This window comes from Gobius niger (assembly GCF_951799975.1).
Source record: "Gobius niger genome assembly, chromosome: 9".
Lineage (NCBI taxonomy): Eukaryota > Metazoa > Chordata > Actinopteri > Gobiiformes > Gobiidae > Gobius > Gobius niger.
In genome coordinates this window covers 23,029,966-23,052,874 of record NC_136860.1, presented here as the reverse complement: position 1 = coordinate 23,052,874, position 22,909 = coordinate 23,029,966, and the positions used below count along the sequence as shown (strand labels likewise).

Sequence of the window (22,909 nt, the reverse complement as noted above, 5' to 3'; positions counted from 1 at the left end):
GCCTTAAAGCCACAGGTTAGACTATGAATCTACAAGTTGTTAAAATCAAAACAGTTAGACACCAAAAGGGATTATCTATCAAGGCAGCTGCTAAATAGCGTGTACAAGCTGAAGAATAAAATATGCTAGTTTGTGGGCATGTTGCACTTAATTTACCATTTGATGTCACCTGTGACAGGATTAGGGTCCCAAATCTGATATATGTAAATAAGACAATGCAGTGTGAGTAAAAAATGGATAAATGACTCTGCTGCTGATCCACGTTTGCACTTACAACTTGCTTTGCACATGAGCAAACACTTGGTAAATGAGTGTGATTATTTAATTATGGGTTAAGAGGACTTAATCCTCATGTCTGGGCCCTGTAATCAAAGCAATCCAGCAGCATTTCCACGGAGACAAGCTGGTGATGTCCCGCTCCCAGCAAAGTTAAAAGTCAGGTCTTAGTTAACTTTTCTCTCAGTTTTTTTGTCATGAAATCAAGCCTCCGTCTTCCTCATGTTGTGCTTCGTGACACTCACTCACTGCTTGACTAATAAGTGCTAATACAAAAACTTAAATTTATTGATATCAATTATTCATAGCTCATGATTTTGCACCTACTTATTGTCATTGCCAAATCTTACTATTAATGATCCATTCTAACAGCACCACAGCTGTGATCTTTGCACTCTGTTGTGTGGAGAAGTCCATTGTGACGCAGACCCACAGAAGTGCTGGGTGTTGTGTTGTGTGGGCGGTGTTGGCGCAGGAAGTGGAGTTGTCATATTTGAGTGGTGCCTCGCGTGGACCACTTTGCTCAGAGTGTGTGGACAGGAGATCAGCTGCAAGGGACATTTAGAGCTTTCAAATACACATCACAGTCATAATCAGCCTGAGCTTGATCGTGTTTGTTTAATCAAGTGGCGATACAGTAGATGCATGTCATTGTAGTCTTCCCAAAGCACATGTCAAATTGGTCCACTATTTTTGCCTACGCAGCAATTCTAACTCTCTTTCAGGGATGTATAAACATGTTTACTTTATTAAGTTTCTTGCTCTGGATTGGAGATAGCATTTTACCATAAGACCACTGAGAGTAGATGTATGCTTCTTTTTGAATAGGCTCAACATCATCTTAATAAGTCTTTGAGCCTTAAATGATTGGCATTGGTCTCCTGTCAGTCATGTCTATTGGGTCAGACAAAGTTGTTTGTGAGCTGCAATAGTCACAGTCTGATTGATTGGCCAATAATCACCTATAATGTCCTGCAGAGATGGCTTTCTGCCTTCAGACTACATCCACTTAATCATCTAGTGCTTTTAGAGGAGTCAGAATAACAACTGTCTCAAGCTTCCCAGACACTTTCTCATTTCGGTCAAAAGTCTGATGCCTTCCTGCCCTCATCGTTGTAGGTCATTGGTATGTTACAATTGTTGCTCCCAAGACACAGGGGTAGCACAGGGATGCTATGGCAAAGGCATTTCTCTGTGAGAGCAAACATCCTGTCATCAGAAAACTTCTATTAGCTAAAACATGAAGCAAAACAAGGGACTTGCGCATTCACATATCCTTCTCGCTTCCATTTCTCAAAATTGATTGCCAATTCTGTGCCCATTTATTTTTAGCCATCGTCAAGAAGAAGCTCTCAGTTTGCTTTGGAAGTGCATTAAGCAGCTTTGACTGCATACAATTTCTATGACCTATTTTTCACCCGTCATCTGTGTTTACATATGGAATTTGTTTTAAGTAGAGGAAGAGTATGTCTCCATTTGCTGAGATGTTGTGTTTGAGTGTTCAGAACGGTCTGGGCATAGAGTAGAGAGGGTTTGAATATAGTGAGTGGGTGAGGCTTGGATGGCCGTACATAATCTATAAGTGAAGTATGTGGGATGAAGAGGAAATGTATATGACTTTCTGTTCGTGATAAATGCATGTGTTATGTAGGTGTTTTTCCTTATCACACCTTTATGGCACTATTTACATTAAGGCTGCCCATATAGTTTGCTCTGTATTTTATTTGATATGTTATTGTTAAAATGTTATTTTTATCCATCCATCCATTCAGTCACTCACCAAGAGCGAATGCCCCAAATCTAGGCCAGTGGTTCTCAGATGGGTCTAGGTCTCTGTATTTGTGCTCCTCTAAAGGTCTCGTCTGAGTTCAAAATAAGGCCCATTTTAATTTACACCTACTTCATGTATGTTTTGACCTATTTTAGGTCTGGTTGAGCCCAATAATTTACTTTTCTAGCCCAAGTTTGCATTTGTTTTGAAAAGTTTGAGAACCACTGAGTGTGCCATTAACGAAAATTCTAATTATATAATGAGTAACTTTGCAATGTATTTAATGTATGCACAAGGTCCTTGCTCCTCTTACAATATATGTGCACTCAGACTTTACAGGAGTGTCTCTGGAACCTCGATTGTAGGACACCATTTGTTTACAAACGTACTTGAACTCCTGAACATACTTTGCACTCTTTAAATTCTTCTAATAAAACATAGTGCTCTCGTAAAAAATGTTAAGTTGACAAACAATCATTTGAATGAGCGTGGCTTTAAATATGACTTTCTAATTGTTTCTCGTATTTTTGGTGTTGCTGTTTTCTTATTATCTTATTCTCCTATCTCTGACCGCTGTAAAAAGCCTCTCTAAACGGTAGTGTTGCTCGAGCCAGTGGAGAAGTCTGTGGACTCAGCAGCACCTGTAATTATTGCTGCCATTCACAACATCCAGCGTTCATTGCCAATCACAGACGAGCTATCATCTGCAACCCGCGCTAAAGAACTCACTGCTGTAAGCGCTCTTACAGCTAGCACTGACATTTCACCAACGCTTGGGCAGCGATGTAGCCCGCCCGCCAATCAATCTGTCATTAGGTAAGGCTGCAGGCACAGAGAGGCTCCATTATGCTGTCTATATGCATCTGTTGTCCTGGTGTCTGTGAAAATGCCTGCTCTTATAAAAGGGCCCTGGAATTTATCAAACATTATTTTTAATCAATCTTCTGCTGTTTAAATCAATTTGATATGGTCAATCATTTTACAGTTACAGCTTGTTGTCAGAAGGTTGGATTTTTCGAGTAAATTGAAATTATGATTTATTTATTTATTTTTAGTAAAGTGGAAAACATTCTTTTGTTGTTTTGGGGGCTGAGGTCGATTTTGAAACGTCCATCTGATGAACCATATAAAGAAGCCCTATCTTTACACAAAGAGAAGGACTTGGAATGCAATCAAGACAAAAAATGCCTCATGCTGAGGACAACACTGAAGGTCAACTGACTAATGCACACTAAACCTTGACAGTAACCCAAATAATACTTAATAACATTCGTCAGTGGTGCGCAACTGATTAAGAATGTGACTCAACAAGAACATGGATGTCGTATGCAACCAAATTTGGAAAAGTGAACACCATCTCGATATTATCTATATATTATGTCTTCATTTTGGAGTCTCTGTGATTAGGGATGGGACGATAAACAATAATATCGTTAATCGCGATTAAAGAATGTAGCATTTAATTGATCGCTACATTTTTGGATTATTGTGCTAGAAGATAATCGATAAATCCATCAGACAATCAGTGCCGGTAACTTAATCGGGAGTGGGTACGTCTCCATGGAGATGTGACTAAAGTCAGCAGGAATATTTAATAATTTCCCAATCCCCATCATTTCTGCAGTTTCAGTGATTTTTTTTTAAGCCATAGGCAAATATCGTAATAATATCGTTGATCACAATTATTTTGGCCAAGTTAATTGTGACCCACATTTCATCATCGTCCCATCCCTATCCGGGATGGGCTTGTAAAATATTCTGCAGTAGGAAGCGAGGGAACAGGCATGTAGGACATGCATATTCTTTGATAATGCGATTAGTGAGTGTGAGTAGGGCTGTCATGATAAATACTATATCGACTTATTGTTCAATAAAAAAACAGATAAACGATTCATTTTTGGGCTCTATGTTTATCGTCTGTACATTTATTAGCATTTCCCCCCATTCTTTCTTTTTAAAACTTTGATGTTTTACTGATGCAAATTGAGTTTCATAACATTTCATGTTTATTGCAGCTTGTGTAGTGTTTTAGGTTATTATGATGCACTTTTAGAACAAAGGTTTACTGTCATTTTTATGCCCGAGAGTTGACAGTATCTAGTATCGTTAGAGTCAATAATATCATTTATTGCAATACTTTCCTGCCTCAATATATTGAACTTCAAATTTGTTATCCTGACAGGCCTAAGTGTGGGTCTTTTTCAAAATAGTTTAAGCATCATCTTCACTTCTTGAAGTTAGTGCTTCAACTATTAAACTAGGTAACTAGTCAGTATCGACAATCGTTACTGTCCACTTCATAACTTGGGTGGAAATGCTTTGACTTGTGTGTGTGTGTGTGTGTGACTGTGTATGTCCAAGCCCAGATACTAAAGCAGACTGTTCTAACCTGTCTGCATCCCGCTCTTGTATTTTTAGGATCCCTCAGTGCAGAAGGTTGGCGGAGGCAGGAAGAAGACAGTGTCCTTTAGCAGCATGCCCTCTGAAAAAAAGGTAAAATTGTCTCAACACTGACCAGACCCCGCAGACATTATGACTAAGTGCTTGTCCCTGTGTATTCTCAGGTGAGCAGTGCAGCGGACTGCTTGGCCTTCATGCAGGGCGGCTGTGAGTTGAAGAAGATTCGCCCCAACTCCAGGGTGTACTGTCGTTTTTACACTTTGGAACCGGACCTGACTTGTCTGCGCTGGGAGCCGTCCAAAAAGGATGGGGACAGAGCCAGACTCGATGTGTCCAGTATCAGAGAGGTCCGAACGGGCAAGAGCACAGAGACCTTCCTCCACAACGGCCCGCTGTCTGAGCACTTAGCAGAGGAGGCAGCCTTTTCTATACTACATGGGGATGACTACCAGGTTAGATATATTTAAAGGGCCCATTATATTACATGTGAAATCGACTTTGAGCATTAATCATGTGATGTTATTTCTTCTGCACTGATAATGTCAAACTTGTTCTGACCTTGGAGTGTTTTCTAGATGCATACTTTTTTTCCCTTTTTTCTTTTCACTTGTTTTTGGTTTGGTTTTAGCGCTGCCGTTCTATTCTGGCCTTGTCCTTTTTAGCATTATAATCCTTACTTACCTACTGCTCCTGCCCATCTGCTCTGTAAATCCTTTCGTCTGTCCCTCTGTACAGTCACTGGACCTGGTCGCCCTGTCAGCAGATGTGGCAAACATCTGGGTAACAGGCCTTCGCTACCTGTTGGCACACCCTTCAGTCATTGGAGGAGTTGGCGGCGGAGGTGGGGTCCTGCCCGAGGGAAGCGTCTCGGTAGAGAGAAGTGTGGGCAGCGCCATGAGAAGCGAGTGGCTGGCGTCAGAGTTTGCAATTGTCGACGATGATGGATACGGCATCGTGACTGAGGATGTTGCCGTGACGACTATTTGCAAACTGTGTCCTGGGATCAAAGAGGCAAAGGTAAGGTATGGGGAAAATATTGGTAAAATACGCACAGTTGATCTTTATTTCAAAACATAAACATTTTTTTACCAAAATTACTTGAGCCAGTTTAATATTGTTAATGTTTATAAATCATTATTTGGTTGCAAATTGCGAAGCCCCCATTGACATGTGTAATTATGACTGCCGTACAAATCGACAACCAATCCTCTATTCATCAGAAAGGCATGAGTGGTGTATTTTCTCCTCATTTGCTATGGCGATTTTGAAGCAGGTGAACATTTAATCTTCTGAGCGCGGTGGGCCTTTGTTCCATTGTGAGGTTTGTCACATGTGTCACCTGTTACTCGTGCCACGATTCTAGTCACCCCCTCGCTTAAATGGCCGTCTATAGAGTCACCGTGGAAACATGAGGAGATTACAAGTGTATTGGCCGAGGCCGCCGTGTGAGATTGAAGTGTGATTGTGCCAAGATTAGAGCACAAAGGGGTCTTTTGATAAGCTGGACGGTCACAGTGCTTTTTGTATGTACCTCGTTATATGGCGCAAAGTTTTCATAATTTATCACTTCATTTCGTTCATTCTCTTATTTCACAGGTGCGTCTTCGTTTCAAAGAAATCCAGCGCAGTAAGGAAAAGTTGACCTCCCATGTCACACGTGAGGAGTTTCAGGAAGCCTATTGCGAGCTGTGCACCCGTCCCGACGTCTACTTTCTGTTGGTGCAACTGTCCAAGGACCGGGAGTGTTTGGATCCCCAGGACCTGCGACTGTTCCTAGAGACTGAGCAGGGGCTTTCTCTGGCCACCACTGAGGGCTGCTTAGAGTTGCTAAGGCGCTATGAGCCCTCAACCCACGGCAGAGAGAGGGGGCTGCTGGGAATAGATGGGTTTGCCAAGTATTTGCAGTCGCCCGAGTGTCAACTACTGGACCCTGAACACCAGGGGGTGTGTCAGGACATGAGCATGCCTCTGTCCCACTACTACATCAGGTGAGCCGACAAACACTGCTTTAAGACATGCTATATGAACTGCTTGGTGTTTTAGTACACTTGGATATATATGAGCGTTAATTCATGTCCGTTCCTTCTTCCGCAGCACATCATATCGCTCCTACCTGCTGGATGATCAGGTCCATGGCAGGGCTGACCTTGGGGGACTCATTAGGGCTCTACAGGCTGGCTGCCGCTGCCTGGAGCTCGGAGTCACCGATGGCCCAGAGGGAGAACCCCTGCTGGGGGTTGATCTGGGGCCAGACATTCCTCGGCATCATCACCACCACCATCACCACCACGCTCCAGTCACTATCCGCTCTGCTCTGGAGGTGGTCAACAAATATGCCTTTCTGACGTCCCAGTACCCCCTGTTTATTTATCTGTGCCATCGTTGTTCGCCGTCCCAGCAAAGAGTCATGGCACAGCACCTTAAAAAAGTATTTGGGACACGGCTGTACAAACCAGAGGCACTCCCTGTCCCTGTCAGTCTGGGGGGGCGGGCCACCACTCTGCCTTCTCCTGATCAACTGAAGGGACGTATTCTTGTAGTTGGAAAGAAACTGCCCTCAGAGCTAGAGGACTCAGAAGGGGAAGTCTCTGAGGAGGATGAGGAGATCGGAGGGGGTGGGCCTTTAGCTGGACGAAGAATGACTATCCCCGGGGAGGAGGAGCTGGGTGTGGTTCTGGTAGTGCCTCCTCCTTCACAACCCCGAAAATTGCGCCTCCACAAAGAGCTATCAGATCTGGTGAGTATTATGCGGACAGGTAGTCGTAGCTTCTACACTCAGAGAGCCACCTTTAAACTCGCACAGCAGCAGTCACCTCCCAGCAGCCCCTGCTCCCCCGGCACCCCATTGCCCCCCGAGCCTCCATACTGGACCTTGTGCTCTTTGGGTGAAGGGGAAGCTGGACGCCTGAGCAGCGAGAGCCCGGAGGACCTGGTCATGTTCACCAAACGCACACTGACCAGAGTGCGTCCCAGCTCAGTGCGGTTGGACTCCAGTAACCCGAACCCCCAGGGCTACTGGAAGGGAGGGGTGCAGCTCGTGGCCTTGAACCAGCAGACGCCTGGTGCCATGTTGGACCTTCACCGCGGACGATTCTCTCAGAACGGCGGCTGTGGCTTTGTCCTCAGACCTGCGGTTATGAGGGACGAAGTGTCGTACTTCAGTGCCCACACACAAGGCTGTGTCCCTGGAGTGCCTCCACAGACCCTCCGTGTGAAGGTTTAGTCCTATCATTTTTATGAAAAATGTCACACAGTGATCTGTTTTAGCTTTACTTACTGTCATTTGTATGTTGGATACATTGTATAGGTTATTAGTGCCCATAACCTGCCCAAGCCCCAGGGGTCGGGTGCTAAGGGAGAGGTCATAGACCCTTACGTGGTCCTGGAGCTGCATGGGGTCCCTGCTGACTGCGCCGAACAGAGGACACGCACCGCTGCTCAAAACCAGGACGACCCACTGTTTGACGAGACCTTTGAGTTCCAGGTGAGGAAGTACTGCACAGTCACCAGAGTTTAAGATTTGATTCAAATTTATAAGGACATTGCTATCCAGTTTATTCATGTTGGTCAAGCACTACCATTTGATAATTATTTAGTGTTACAAAATCACACTTGAAGAATTAGCACAGCAACAGTAAATAAGAAATTGATATTTTTCATTCAGGCTTAGTGCCACATTCTGTACTAATTGAGTGTGTGACTGTGTGTGTATTATGATTATGCATTTACAACAAATATACACAGCAATGAACTACATGAGTAAAACCTTTTACACAACTGCATGACAGCACCACTAAGTAATCCTGTTTAGTGGAAAATATTGAATTCACAAAGAATCTGCATAATTTTTTGTGTTTTTCACTTGACCAACACAACTACACACTTTCTATTAAAACCTAATTGAACTGTAATATTATCTATGATTGTATGTGTTTTGCCATAGGTTATGTCACTGAATAGATAGAGTCTTGAGCATCTAATAAAGATTTTAGACCATGACGATTTCAGGACCCACTTTTATTAAATTCAGCACTGTTGTTGCTGACTGGGCTGTCCTGTCTGACCCAGTCCTGTACGTGCAGATGAGCCGTGCTGACAGGCTGCTGTCACGACTACTATGACGCATTTTTTGTTTTGCCAATGTTGCTTGTTTGTCCCATTGTGCATCTCGAAGAAATACCTTGTTTTTGAACAACCATTTGGCAGTAAATTGTGTAGACAGGAGGCGAGTGATTAAGTCAAATCACTGTGAAACTGTTATACGTCATTCACACATTTTGGAATTCTGAGTTTAAAAGTAATAGCAGTTCTGTCGCTTCCTAATGGCTGCATTCATCTTTATCAAAGCGCTTGTGTCGGTATATGAGGATATATGGAGACATAGGTAGGAGCTCATCTGTCATGAGTTTGACAGACAGAGGGACTAGCGAGGGGATGGAGGCAGTATGCTTTAATGGATGATGGATTACCTGCGTGTGACCCATTCGACAGGTCTGTGGGGAGTTACATGTGCTTAGAGATTCATGTGGAGGTAATATGACAACAGTTAGTAAGATGTCTATGGGGGCTTTAAAGTGGACAAGAGGGTTGTATGCTGGAAATGCTAGAAATGAAGGCATATGCGACATCTCACAATTTCATGAAAAAGTGCAAGTAATTGACAGTTTTTCAGCTTATTTTTGATCTGATTTTCATCACTGGCGGTTGTCACTTTACAAATCATTAGTCTCCCAGTGTCAAGTAATTTGCATGTTAATTCAACATAGATTTCATGGTATGGATGCATGGATACTTATGTTAATACCACCTGCTCAGCAGCTCCAGGCTTGGGGATACACTTAGATACACATAGGGATCTATGTGTATCTATGCTACTGACAATATAACTTACAGTTATTGTAAACAAAGTTTGATTCACTTTTTTTTTTTAATACCAGAAGCTCTCAATGTCATAATTTTCACCAATAACATAACTAACGCCTTTATTAGTTAAGTAATTCAAATTTGAGGATTGTTATCTATGCTTAAAGCCACACTGTATAATAGTCATCCAATTAATATAATGTACAACCATAGACTGTAGAACAGCGATGAGGGTTTCTGCTTCCCCCATAAGCTCGTTCGTGCGAGCAGTCTGGTGGGGTTTTTGGAGCCAGCTCCTACATTTAGAATAGGGCGGAAATAAAAATAACAAGAGTGAAAGGAAAAATAGGACAATGTTGCGCTTGTGTAGAGACAAACATGTGAAGGGCAAAATGTGATCAATATTGACAATATTGAAGAGAGGCAAAATAATAATAATAATAATAATAATAATAATAATAATAAACGGAGAAAACCTACGAAGACACGAGGAGAACATGCAAACTCCACACAGAAAGACCCCGTCCAGGTGGGAATCGAACCCGGGACCTTCTAGCTGTGAAGCACAAGCGCTAACCACTGTGCGACCGTGCCGCAAAACATTTTCCAAGGAAAGTCCATCACAGCAAAAAACTTTTGGAGCCTTCCCCTATTTCCTATTAGACTCCAGCAGCTAATAGAGATGCTAAGTCCATGCTTTTCACAAGCCTGACTTGTAGACGAAGGTAGACAAAATTAGGTTTAAAGACATTAGCTCCTCTTCCAAATGCTTTGACTTTGACTCTGTGCCTGACTTATTATTATGACTTATATGTATGTACTACATAGGTACAACTTTTACAGATTGTTACAAAATGTTGTTAAGTATTTGTAAAATAAAAGGTAACCCATGGTTTTTAATGCTCTAAAGTATAGTGGCTCTTGTGATGCAGCAACAAACAACCTTGAATGTTTTACAGTGTGGCTTTAAGTGACATAATTTACAAATCATCAAAGAAAATTCCCCCAGATTATTTTGATTACTGGAAACTTGCCCGATGTTTTTGCTGCAGAGGAGGAAGAGGAAGTTTTTATCCAGTGATAAACACATTAGTTTGTCTACACACTTAGAAAGTTTTGCAAAAACAAATGAAATCCCCATGAATGAAAGTTATAAGCACAACACACGCACACGCACGTGCACACGCACACACACACATAACACATAACACAACAATATGAAGTTGCTGTAGCACAAAACTTCGATGGATTCAGTCAGTTTAATTGCGCTGACTTCAGATCTCATGTAAAAAAGATCCGTCTCTTTAACTGCTAAGTCTTGAGCAGTCTTTGTTACAGCTTTTTCTGTCAGTTAAGAAAAAGCACATTTAATAGAATCTGCACTTATTGCAGATGAGCTGCCAACCAATCATATTTAAAGACCCTGACTATCAAAGTGTACCAACGTGTTCTGTCAAAAAACGCATCTCTTTTTCATGTTCTTTCATCACCGTTTTGCATTTGACTCTTACATGTCTAGATCACCGCTGCCTATGATTGATGTGATACAGAAAAGATGTGAAAAGGAAATGCTTGTTACTAATACAGTAGCTCTGTATAGGCAAGTACAGCATGGAACTGAAAGCTTATTGTCATAGTAGTGACTGTCATGTTTGATCAGCTACGTTTACATGGAGACTAAAAATCTGATCAGAATCTGATTTCTGGAGACGGGTAATAAGTAGCATAATCTGATAAACTGTACATTATCTGATGTTCATATAATCTGATTTCTTCCTGATCTTTCACACATGTACCTGCTGCAGAACATAACTGCCTCCTTAGTGTTGTGAGTTCGATTATTTGCTGAATTGTCTCTCTATTCTCCTCACCCTTACATTTTAAATAGAAGTTAAATTTGCTATTTGTGCTATTTGTGTTTTAATTTCTTTACTGTAAATGGATTTGAAGCCTAGACCTTTGAGTTACAAAACCTGTGCTGTATCCACTCGGCACCAAGGACAAGAAGCCAGTCCAGGTCCAAATATGGAGGCGTGATCATGATTAAGAATGATTAAAATGAGGGGTGGAGACAATTCAGTTGCTCTAAAAATCAAAATCTGCTCTGGCTCATGTAGAACTCGGAGCTTTGGATTCTCCGATTTCTGAAGGGAATGTAAACACAACAGATCTGGTTATTGGTTATCGGATTTCTCCAGTTATCCGATTTGCTTTGGACCATGTAAACGTAGTGACTTTCTCAGCGGACATGATGTACAAACCTACAAACCATGACAGTGACAGTGACATGTTTTGACACCATGACCTTTATTTAATTGCCTTTCAGAGTAGCATTTACCGTGGACATGATTTCAGTAACTGTTCAGAGCTGATCTACATGTAGCCGAAGAACTTTCGAGTGAACATTTGTTGTATCGTCACGCTGTAGGAGCTGTGGATGGATGGCCATGCGTGACGCTTCTCAGCATCACTGCCTCTGACAGCTCACGAGAGTGATAACAGTGCCATTCAAGGTCTTCACCAGATGCTTACATTTTTTGGTGCTCTTCAAGTCAGTAATAAAGAGTACTACCCACAGCAAACAAGAGGAGATATTAATCTTTCTGGAATTCATCATGTAGGAACTAGATTCCTTCCTGTAATACTGTAATGAAACTTTTGTTGAATTTGAATGCTGTGCAGGACCATAAAACGTTTCATTCATTTTCATGCAGTTGAACTAAATGTTTATCAATGTCCTTTTCCACTTGTTGCCCTCAGTTATTCAAAGCAGATGTGTGGAACATATGCACACACAAGCAAACTGAAAAATCTCAATATGCGTGAGAAAATATCTGAGCCGTGCTGCTCTAGTTGATTTCCTGGCAGCCCCAGGACTTCATATGGTCGCAGAAGCCTTCAACATAAACACGCACAGTCATGCTAAGGGAAGGAAATTATCCAAATGCTTTCTATTTGGAGCAAAAACTAAAATAATTAACTTCCCAAATAGACTTACATAATAAGGGAATGGAGTTTATAACAGGGAACAGGAAAACACTGTTATCATAACATTTAAATCCATAGAATCCATCACGTTGGTCCACACAGTGAACACAGGCAAGATACATGTTCTCAATTCTGGAGGAAATGGTCAATTACTTTGCCATTGACTCTTGTTGTGAGGGGAGAGTGCTTTCCTTTTAGTAGCCTAATCAAAATGAAACAGAATGATATAGAAATATGTGTGTTATCATGACAATTATGCCTCAGAGTTATTCAAATTCCATCTCTTAAAATTGGAAAACTACATAATAATTAGCTTTTTCCTACAGAGACTCTAATAATTAATTTGCCTTGCAGCGTGCAGTGATTTGCATTTTGATTTGGCATGAGTTTATGTCATCAGATGTCTCCTCTGGCTCACTTTCTCCAATTACCTACACATAATTTCCTTTGTCCTTTTTTTCTCCCTACATTATGCTCAATATTGAATAAATGAGTCAGAATCATCTGCCTGTTCCACAATGTCTTAATTTATTTGCTCGTGCCTGTATTGATTTCTACTACTGAATTTTCATGCAAGAGAGCTGCACACAAGGACATGTCTTCCCACTCGGTGTGTGTTTTGCAAGTGCAAATGTTCATCTCAATATTAACTGAGAGGTGTGAAAGAAAATTAAATCCAACTGTTTTATTCTACCAATAATATTCAATCGTTATGGCTCTGTGTTAGAGTATTCTTTATTACCTGAATATTGTGACTAATTGATTAGTACACACCACAGTAAACACCTGCTGAAGTGTGTTCTGCCTTAATAAGAGCTGACGTGGTTATTTGAAATGAAGAGCATATGAATAATGCAGGCAGACAACATAGGCGGTTGGAGCGTTGGCACCTCCACAGGTGACAAAACATTAAACTTTTAAAAGCCCAGATAATGAGACCAAATGAGGCCATGTGGAGTTGCACAGTGTGAGGAGTGCTGTAAATATGCATGTGATTTTCCCCTGAATCTGCAGCCTGGAACAGGGTTGTTTTTAGCAGCGTGAAATTAATTGTTCAGAAGAAGAAGAAGTTGCATGTTGAAGCTTCTGCGGATGTCGTTTCTAGGTCTCCTAATTTATTTGGATTGACCGAGTTTACCTACTGATAGTTGTTTTCATGTTGTTTTTATGGCAATTGTATTTGCTATTTTTTCTGGTTATTCATTGCATGCCTATTTATGTGACTAAAAGTGAATTAAAGGGGCTAGATGCAAGTTAGTCATTTTATGCTCACTACTGCCACCTCAGGGCTTATGCGCAACTGCAGCTTCTATATTAAGCTAGTGCATGACGGCACTTCGGACCCGAATTAACACCTTTTTGTGTGACAACAAGCTCATTCTACACATTAGGACATGGCTGGAACATGCAGGGGGATGAAAATACTTAGTTTTAACATTTTTAAACTACGTATAGTCCCTTTAAGAAAGATGTCATGTTTTGTGTTGCCAGATGGTTTGCCCTAGAGACTTTAGATCAGTTTCTGCATCTCTTCTTGATGCTCCGTTGCCTTAATGCTGCCAGGCTGCTGTCCAGCAGTAGTGAAGAAATGAAGAAATGTTGAAGATAATGATGAATCAGGTTCTGCTGGTGACATGTAATTTGATTTTATATCATGAAGATCCTTGATTTGTTTGACAGCAGAGAAGAGGTTTCCATAAAAGTAGTCATCTGTAGTTATATGATTGTTCCATCCAAGAGGCTTCCTCAGTTCAACTGGTTTGCAAACTTGATGGCTGGTTGGACTTGTCTTCAGCTTGTGGAACTAGAGTAGCCTCTTGGTGACTAGGTTAAATTTTCCCTTTGGGGACAGATAACGTTTTTGAATTTAACAAAAAAAACGGGATCTAATTTTCTATTACGGAAGACTGCTGCGAAATTGAACTTAAACAAATTAATAGAGCTTTAAAAAATTTATTTTTAAGTATAAATTAAACAAATTCAACAAATACAAAAATCGACTGTCCACATGACCGAGAACACTCTTTTCTCTTTGTGCATATGAATAAACATGTTTTGTCTCCCTCTCCTCCAGGTGAACATGCCAGAGCTGGCCTTGCTCCGTTTTGTTGTACTGGATGATGACTACATTGGGGATGACTTCATTGGCCAGTACACTGTGGCCTTCGAGTGCCTTCAGCCCGGCTACCGTAACGTTCCTCTGCTGGGTTTGGCGGGAGAGCCCTTGCCACACTCCAGTCTATTTGTACATGTGGCCGTTACCAACAGACGGGGCGGGGGTAAGGCTCAGCGCAGGGGCCTGTCTGTGAGGAGAGTGGCCCGGAGAGGAAGAGAGTATGTGACTCTGAGGCACACCGGCATCAAGGTGCTGGACGAGGCCTTTAAACCAGCTGGCAGTCTGCTCAAGGAGGCTGCTGATCTACGAGAGGAGGCACAGGTATTGATGTATACCTTACTTTATAACTCATAAAAAATAAACTGTGCATTTTCACCTTTTTACTTTTATTTGAGTTAATATTTTGGCTACTCTACTGGCCCAGACAACATCACTGATATCATTGACCCAAAATTGCTATCTTTCAGTTTGCGTCGACTAGCAAGTAAAATCCTGACTGTTGGATTATCCTGCATTAGCTAGTCCACGCTCTTCGTAGCTGGGAAGGTTTTTTTGTATCCAGTTTACCATTTAATCTTCTGAAACAAAGTAGAAATAAGCTTATCAAGCTCAACCATTCAAAGGGCTTTCTATTGTAAAATGGACAAAGAGAACAAAGAATTACTCAAATGTAATATTTAAAAAGCTCTTCAGTAGTGCTGTTTTCATGAGGTCATAGATTTTGTTTTAGACGTAAATATTTTAATAGTCTGAGATGGAAAGAAAACACCATGCCCCCTTTTTTATCTGAAAAGGTTAGTGTTACATAAGGCACCTCATAATCCACTGGTTATCCTCTGTGTGTAGCTTTTGGAAAATTTGAAATAGAAATCTGATGATTGAGGCTTAAAAAACAGAGATGTTATTCTTGAAAATGCCCTGACAAGACTTAACATTATGTGAACAGATGGGGGTGAAAAGAAAACAGCTTGTTTCTACAATTTTGTACCTGTTATTTTGGACATTAATTAAGCGGACATTTTCAAAGTATAAGAGGCGTGAAAAGTGGGACTATGCATTCTGCATAAGCTGACATATAGATGGGAGCAACATCTGGGCACTTTATGTGTGAAAATAACTCCACCACTCAAAGGCAGTAGATACGAATTCTCTGATCTTTTCTCGTTCTGGGCATAACATATTCCAAATCAGTGATCAATCATGTTCATAAGAATAATATTTCACTGCCAATGAACAATCAGGGCAGGCAAAATAGTCAAAAAAAGCCTATTATAGCTAGCTTCACTCTTCCCTCCCAATGGCTGTCCTTTATATCATCAATAACTATTTACCTAGGTTAAATGTGCTTATGGGCCCAATTTGTGATTCACTTCATCCTAAAACACAGATTAATTCAGTTTTCAGGCAATCTTTCCCATTCATTTCAATGTACAGATGCTTTTGTTTTCACTCGAAGAGTTTAGTTTGGCAGCATGGGAGTGATGTATACCATGTTGCTCCCATTTACTATGATACTTAGACAAATGAGTCAATTAGGTGATCTTCTCTAATTGTGTGATGTTCTGCGTCCACAGTCAATCCATTCATGATAGACTATACTTACATTGGTGAACTTGTGACAGGCGACGCCATGTATAGAGTGGTCTGATCCAACAGACAATCGAGCCCAAACTGAAATGAATGATGGTTTTAATAGTATGGATCATAAAAATGTGCAGCCCAGTGTATGGAGTGTTCAGTGTTCATGTGCAGTTCATGTTCTATCCTCATGACTGCTCGTGTGAATAACAGCTGAAGTAACCATACGTATGTGAAGCCAGAATCCTCAAGTAAAGTCACAGCTGAGTGAGTTAGGTCAGAGGTCACTCACAGTTTTATTTTGTTTTAAACGTGAGGCGCAGACGTTGGATAAGAGCAGGCCGTGGGAGGAGATAATAGAATAGAGCTTCTATAAATGTGTGATCACACAGTGCAGCTCCAAATACTCGCCTCCTCTTAATAATAATATCTTTTTTGCTTGTTTGTTGAGAATCCCAGCAAGTTACAACATAGTGATTATTGTCAGGACAGTGCATGTGAATGGACATACCAGAGACTTGTGCATACACACAGCCATGGACTAATTTTTTGCTCACATTCAAAATACAAACGTAATCATGCTCCAGTGTACACAGACACTGAAGGCAAGGCAGGTGAAGTGTATTGCGCAAGGACAGGACAAAATGACTGTATTGTTTGAAATTTGGTTTGCACTGCCAGCCTTTTGATCAGTGCGTGCACACCCCTCTACTAAGCCACAGTGACTGCACTTCACTGTTGCAGCAGAAATCAAGCTCCTGGATTGGAGGCACATGTCTGTTTGGTTGCATGGCAACATAAAGATGCAGACAATGGCTTCCGGGTAGAAATTGAGGTGACTGTTGAAAGTGCTATAAATGTGAATGTATGAATAGGCACAATTATATAAATGGTTTTCTAGATAGTGATTATAGTACTCTACATTTCACCACTTCTATGTTTTTTTATTTATAATCTCAATGTACATTGTTCAATTCAATCAATCTAATCTGATTTGTAGCAGTGTTACAGCTTTAATAGATTTTTGTAATATATGGTCAATAGATGCACACAATCACTTGTCTACAAGTTGGTGTGATTTTTATTATACATTTTATTTCTGATCAGACACATCAGATTTAAAGGGTATAACAAGAGCATACTCATTTATATATTTCATTCATTCGTATAATATCTGTCAAATGCTTTTACTTTTTTATTTAAAGTCTAAAGTTGAATTTTCAGCCATTACTATTATTTTACTTTAAACAATTATAAGTGGTGTAATTCTTCCACCACTGATAGCAAAGGTATAAGTGTAGTAGCAATAATAACTTAACAACTACCAAAGATTAAACAAAATAATGTACACTGTAAATCCACAAAAGCCTTAAACTGAAACTGTATAAACTCAAGCTTGTAATCTGTAGCCGCCATACCACTACAAGCTCATTATACAGATATGTCATTCACAAACTGTGCACAATCTTCTCCAATGTGTTTGTCCTTTGCCAGTGAGCTGAACCTGCCCCTCCCCTTCATCCCCGCGGTCCAGCTGTGGGCTCATCTGCCACAGTCTGTCATGATTCATCGTGCCACTGCTTAAAGCCGTTCACACACTCCCATCTAAACACATGTACAACCCACAGGTGGAGCTCCATTATGGCTGGTCCAGCTGTCCCAGGTGGTACAGCCTTCAGCATGAACAGACTGGTTTCTGCTCAATGTTTATGTCTGAAAAAAACATCAAGTGATGATGACATAACTCAAAATGATTTCTTCTGCAAATGAGCATGGGTGCTTTGCTGTGCCCCGTCTGACCCCATTTTGGCTGTCGACACACCTGCATTAGAGGAAAGACGGTGCTTCACATTTCTGTTTCAGATTTGAGCTACATTGTCTCTCGTCTCTTGCCAAATGCGCTTAAGCTAAGTCTGATTTCAAGGGATTAAAAGCGGCACTGACTTCCATATTGATTTAATTCAGCAGAGAGACAGCGGATGACAGAGAGGAAGCCTGTGCGTGTCACTCTTTTTGACTCCCTACTGCTCAGCTCTCATCCACAACTGTAAATCTGATCTACCAGTGTTTATTTCTGTTTGTCACGTTTCCAGAGCACCACAGCCAGTTTCAAAGAGCAGTGTGGGCTCCCCACAGTGGCCAAACTGAAGCAGTGCATCCAGAGTCTGGCCACACGGCTCCAGAGCTCAGAGGGCACGATTGGGGCGTGTATGGTCCTGAAGGAGGGGTACCCATGTCTAGAGGCCCAGGTCAACCTCGCTGAGCCCACCAAGAAGCTGCTCACTGCCTATGACACGGTCAGTGGCAAGGAGATTGTTATGAAATAAAGTCCTACATAAAAATGTAGATACGTCATCAGTTTGTTTACTCTGTTTGATAAGAAAATATGTAGCTTCTGCACATACAGTGAAACATGTTTAAAGATCAGTTATTTTTTCTACAATAATGGCTTACAGGTGTCAAAGACAAAATTCAAATCAGAAATACATGAACCTAAATTCAGGCACTTTCCTCTGTTCACGCATTCGTTTTTAAATATTTCATCTTTGAGATGGGGCTATGATGGCTGTTGGAATTTGTACCTGCACCTACACATATCCATGTTCAGCTGTGCTCTTGTTACACATTCAGAGTGCCGCTCCACAGTGACATGAAGCAGCCTCCACCAGCCCACCATGGCACAACCCCAGGTCTCTCACTGTGTCTGCTCCTGGATTAGACCAGGCTGAGCTCTCCCACCTCCCACAGCAGATAATATGTCTATGGTACTTCAGTGTGACCCTGCAGAGCACAGTGTCAGTGTTATGATATCAGTCACACAGTGCTCCCTCTGAACACAGAGCTTAGTCATCACACAGTCATCCACCAAACTGTCACTAACTTTACAGCCCTGCAGTCAGTTATGTCTTGTCATTTGTTCTTTCGCTGGAAGGGAAAACACTGCAATGTTTTGTCAATGTCAAGACCACAAGTAATGCCCAGTGCATCTTATTAGCTACTGCCGCCTTACTATATTGTGCATTTCAATATACTTCAAAATGCTTTACATTTGCGCCAATGGCCCATCGGTCCAACACTCCCTCCCTTATTCTTATGCCTATTTTCCATAAACTTGTTTGAGAACCAGTGTCAGTTTTTGTTGTTCATTTTGCAGATGGTTGCGGCCCAGAAGCAGCTGATTGAGGGTGCGGACAGTCTCCAAGACAGGATCGCTCAGGTGCAGAAGGAAGGTGAGCCACACGGGGCCTCTGATCCAGGCATCATTGTCACAAAAGGAGAGGCAAAATGAGCATGACTGTCAGCATTTAACCAGTGAAGGAATGGCATTTACGGCTTTTTTGAGAGAGGAAAGAGCACTTGGATGGATTGGATGGATTTTGGGGAGTGGATGTAAACAGTGGTTGCTTAGAGGTGCACACAAAAAGCTCATTGTATGTGCTTAGCCCCCTGAAGAGCTTAGATAACTCCTGACCTTTCAGTGCCAATCTAGATGCCAGAAGTCAGGTCCCCTCCCCCTCCCCTCTCTCTGCAGTTATCAAGATATATCAAATATTTACCAACATTGAGGGTACACTTGGTATTTTGTATTATGGACTGTATAATAAACAGGTTGAGGTTGATGGAGGTGTGTACTGTTTTTGAATCACTCAGGGATGGACTTCCATGAGGACCTGTCTCGGCTCGGGGAGAAGGAGGGACTAAAGGGACGCAAATATAATAAAGCTGTCGAGAGCTTCACTTGGAACATCACCGTGCTCAAGGTAACATTCGGTTTGGTTAGACTGCTTTTAAAACATAAAAAAACAAATTGTTTCAACGTTTCCAAAGAGCTAGTTAAAGGTTTTACATTAGTTTACAAATCCATTCTGAACAAACGATATAAGAGTTTACTGTATAGGCAAGTTTGCATTTGCAGGGTCCCGTTTCTAGGTGACTTTCACAGAAGTGCAAGAAAACTACCCTGCAAGTTCATAATATCTGATACAAATGCTTTATACTTAGCTGCACAGTTTGTTTGCCCTTAAATGTACTAAACAAGGACAAAAGAAATGTCTGGTATAGTGCCTTTAAACATAAGCAGAAGAGGCCAGTGCTCATAATGTAAGGATATTTTTGATTTGCATGTGTTCAGTTCAAATGAGATTAATAGCCAGTGTACTTTTGTGCCAGTTCCAAGCCTGGTTAAAAGCACAGGGCTCCATCAATATGGGCAAAGTCAAGACATCTTATTGACTTGATGGGACTTTGAACTTTGATTGCAGAGTGTTTGTTAACATGTAAGTCCAGTCCAGTTTTATGAAGAGACAACATCTGATCTACCTATTCTTTTGAACCTCTTAACCCCCACCTACACCGAGCACATTTTCTCCAGTTCGAATCTAAAAGCTTCTTATAGCCTATAGGCAAGTGCCTCATTTGAAAGCTAAGACCCACAAAACTGATCTTTTTCCTCACATTGTGGCCGCATTGTTCTCACTTTTTCACACTTTTTTTTCAAGATGCTTTTAGGTTATGGGTATTGTCAAACAAAAATGTGCCGGGTTCAGGTGGGGGTTAAGAAGTTTCCTTGTATCTGTATTTGTAATAATAATGTGTTTCTCTCCCAGGGTCAGTGCGATCTGCTGCGCGGGGCTAAGATGGACTCCTTGGACGCTCTGAGGCAGCTGGCTCTGGCCTGTGAAGCTTGTGGACTCACCTCCCCCTCTGCTTCATCCAACTCCTCGACCTCCACCTTCTCCACCGCCGAGCTCCACTACACCTCCCACCCGCAGCCCACACGGAGGGGCAGCTCCTACGGCAACGGGCGCATCTGATGCACACATCCCGCCAAGACGCAGGGCAAAGTCATTATTATGAAAGACAATAGAAAGATTTGACAGCACAAAGTTACCTTAAACCATTGTAACAGAAAGTCTAGACTGAACTAGACCAGAAAGCCTTAAGGTGCAGGGAAGCCTTTTGAGTTGCTACTTATGAATGTAATTAAGAAAAATGGCAAAATTAAAGGACGCTCGGATGTTTTTGACGCCTCCAAAGAAACATGTAACTCGGCATTTTCAATCTGTACGTGGGCTTCTTTGTTAGTGATGGCTGAGTCACTTTTTAAGTGGCGTGGGCGGCTTTCAAGGGACCTCACTGTTTCATGCCTCTGTGTGCGAGTAGAATCATGACTGTCAAAAAAGCAGAGTCTAACAAAAGCATAAAATATCAAAATGGAACACGCAGACGGCAATGCCCGGCGAAGAAATCACATGTAGACAGATGTGCATTGGATCCCGTTTTGTTCATCGAGCCAGTGCACAGCTGACTCATCACTGACAAACATTCGATTGGCGAAACCTTTCATTTGTTGTGGCGATGGCGCTTCATAAAAAAAACCTGTCAATTCCATCAGTGGAAAAGAGTTTTTTGTTGTCATTGCGAGCTAGTGCGGATATAAAACACATTTCCATCAACATTGGACGGTACCGTTTCGCAGCATTTGACATACTGCACTGAAACGCATAAGTACACTGCAAAAAGTTATTTACTAGATTAGTTTAGAAGTCTCAATTTGAGCATAATAATCCTAATTTTTGTTGTTTTGACTAGTTAAGTTAGGCATTTGACCTAGATTATTTCACTTGCTCTGAGATGTTCCTGACTCGTTTCAATACATTTCGCCGTTATTTCAAGTAAGTTTCTCTGCCAATGGGGTAAGAAAAATGGTCTTGTCCCATTGGCAGTTTCACTTTCTTATTTCAAGCGATATTTACCATAGAACCAGTATGAAATGTCATCAAACTAGCAAAATAATCTTGGTCAGATCAGGAAAAAGGTCTAAATGAGTGAAAACCCCTCAAAACAAGATGCATTTCCTCAATTTAAGCCATTTAAGCCAATGCTTGATATTTACTTTTTGTAGTGTAATGGTACATTCTCCCTCCAATTGAGCTGCAAACAAGCTAAACATTTGAGACCGTGATTCCCATTCTTCCCCACTTTACTTTTTTGTGTCGTAAAGCAAGACGCTTCACCCACCGTACTGAATGTACATACAAAAAAAAAAGCTCTTTGTAAAACATTGAGAGGTAACATCATTTTTACACCTTACGGAAACTTTACCACAGTTCTGGAATTCTCTGAAGAAGAGCGAGGGCCGGCCGACACATGAGAAAGAGTAACTCGAGAAGTACCAGCGGATATTGCGTTGGTGTGTTGTAGTACACGCCGAGATCAAATAGCCTGCTCACTATACTCGGGCTAATGGACCCGTACACTGGGATTGTTTGCATCCCGTGATGAAACTTTGATGAAGTACACTGTATTGGATGTAGCAATAATAGTGTTAAGAAAGTTAATGAGGCTGAACAAAGTGGCGGTAAATAACAAATAATGTTATAGTTTTGTTTGTAAAATGTCTGAAAAGTGACGTCCTAATGGTGCTACTGACCCCACAGCGTGTTGTTGTTGAGCTTTGCTTGTCAGTGCCCGTGACTCTCTTTCTTCTTCTAGGCCTTTTGGGTGTTTGTGTTGTGCTAGACAGGAGTACGTTCACATGCTTTTGTACCATTGTAATGCTGCTTTTTCTAAACCAAACAGGGCAAACCTAAGCTTACATGATTCAAAATACCTCCTTAAATATATTGTTTACTGAATTAGGTGTTTTACGAATTAGTTTGTGTTTTTAAAAAGACAAAAGTTCATTTAGGCCTACCTAAAGGTTCATGATAATAGAAATATATAAGTACAAACCCAATTCTAATGAAGTTTTTATAATGTAGTTTTAATGAAACACATTGAATTTGCCTAACATTCTTCTTTTTTTCCCCCCACTATCAATGAAACCGAAATATTTTACACTTTACACATGTGGAGGATGAAAAAAAGGCATGACTCGCAGAGGTAGCGGCTTGTATTTTTTTTTTTTTTCATCC

General features: G+C 41.3%; 1 protein-coding gene across 2 annotated transcripts in view; it reads left to right on the top strand.

Annotated features, from left to right (window-relative positions):
- The window catches only part of plcl1 (phospholipase C like 1), a 258,431-nt gene that overhangs the window by 45,457 nt on the left and 190,065 nt on the right, over positions 1-22,909 (top strand). Inside the window, exons 2-12 of one of the 2 annotated variants that reach the window (XR_013793251.1) lie at positions 4,466-4,540; positions 4,612-4,899; positions 5,183-5,464; positions 6,044-6,435; positions 6,542-7,664; positions 7,755-7,931; positions 14,373-14,735; positions 18,086-18,289; positions 19,147-19,222; positions 19,644-19,753; positions 20,600-21,179. Coding sequence is in view for 1 of the 2 variants with exons in the window: in XM_079563559.1 (XP_079419685.1) it covers positions 4,466-4,540; positions 4,612-4,899; positions 5,183-5,464; positions 6,044-6,435; positions 6,542-7,664; positions 7,755-7,931; positions 14,373-14,735; positions 18,086-18,289; positions 19,147-19,222; positions 19,644-19,753; positions 20,600-20,806 (3,297 nt within the window). In the remaining variant the exon portion in view is untranslated. Of the gene's footprint in view, positions 1-4,465; positions 4,541-4,611; positions 4,900-5,182; positions 5,465-6,043; positions 6,436-6,541; positions 7,665-7,754; positions 7,932-14,372; positions 14,736-18,085; positions 18,290-19,146; positions 19,223-19,643; positions 19,754-20,599; positions 21,238-22,909 lie in introns of those variants that run through there. The other variant, XM_079563559.1, reaches the window with a different exon arrangement.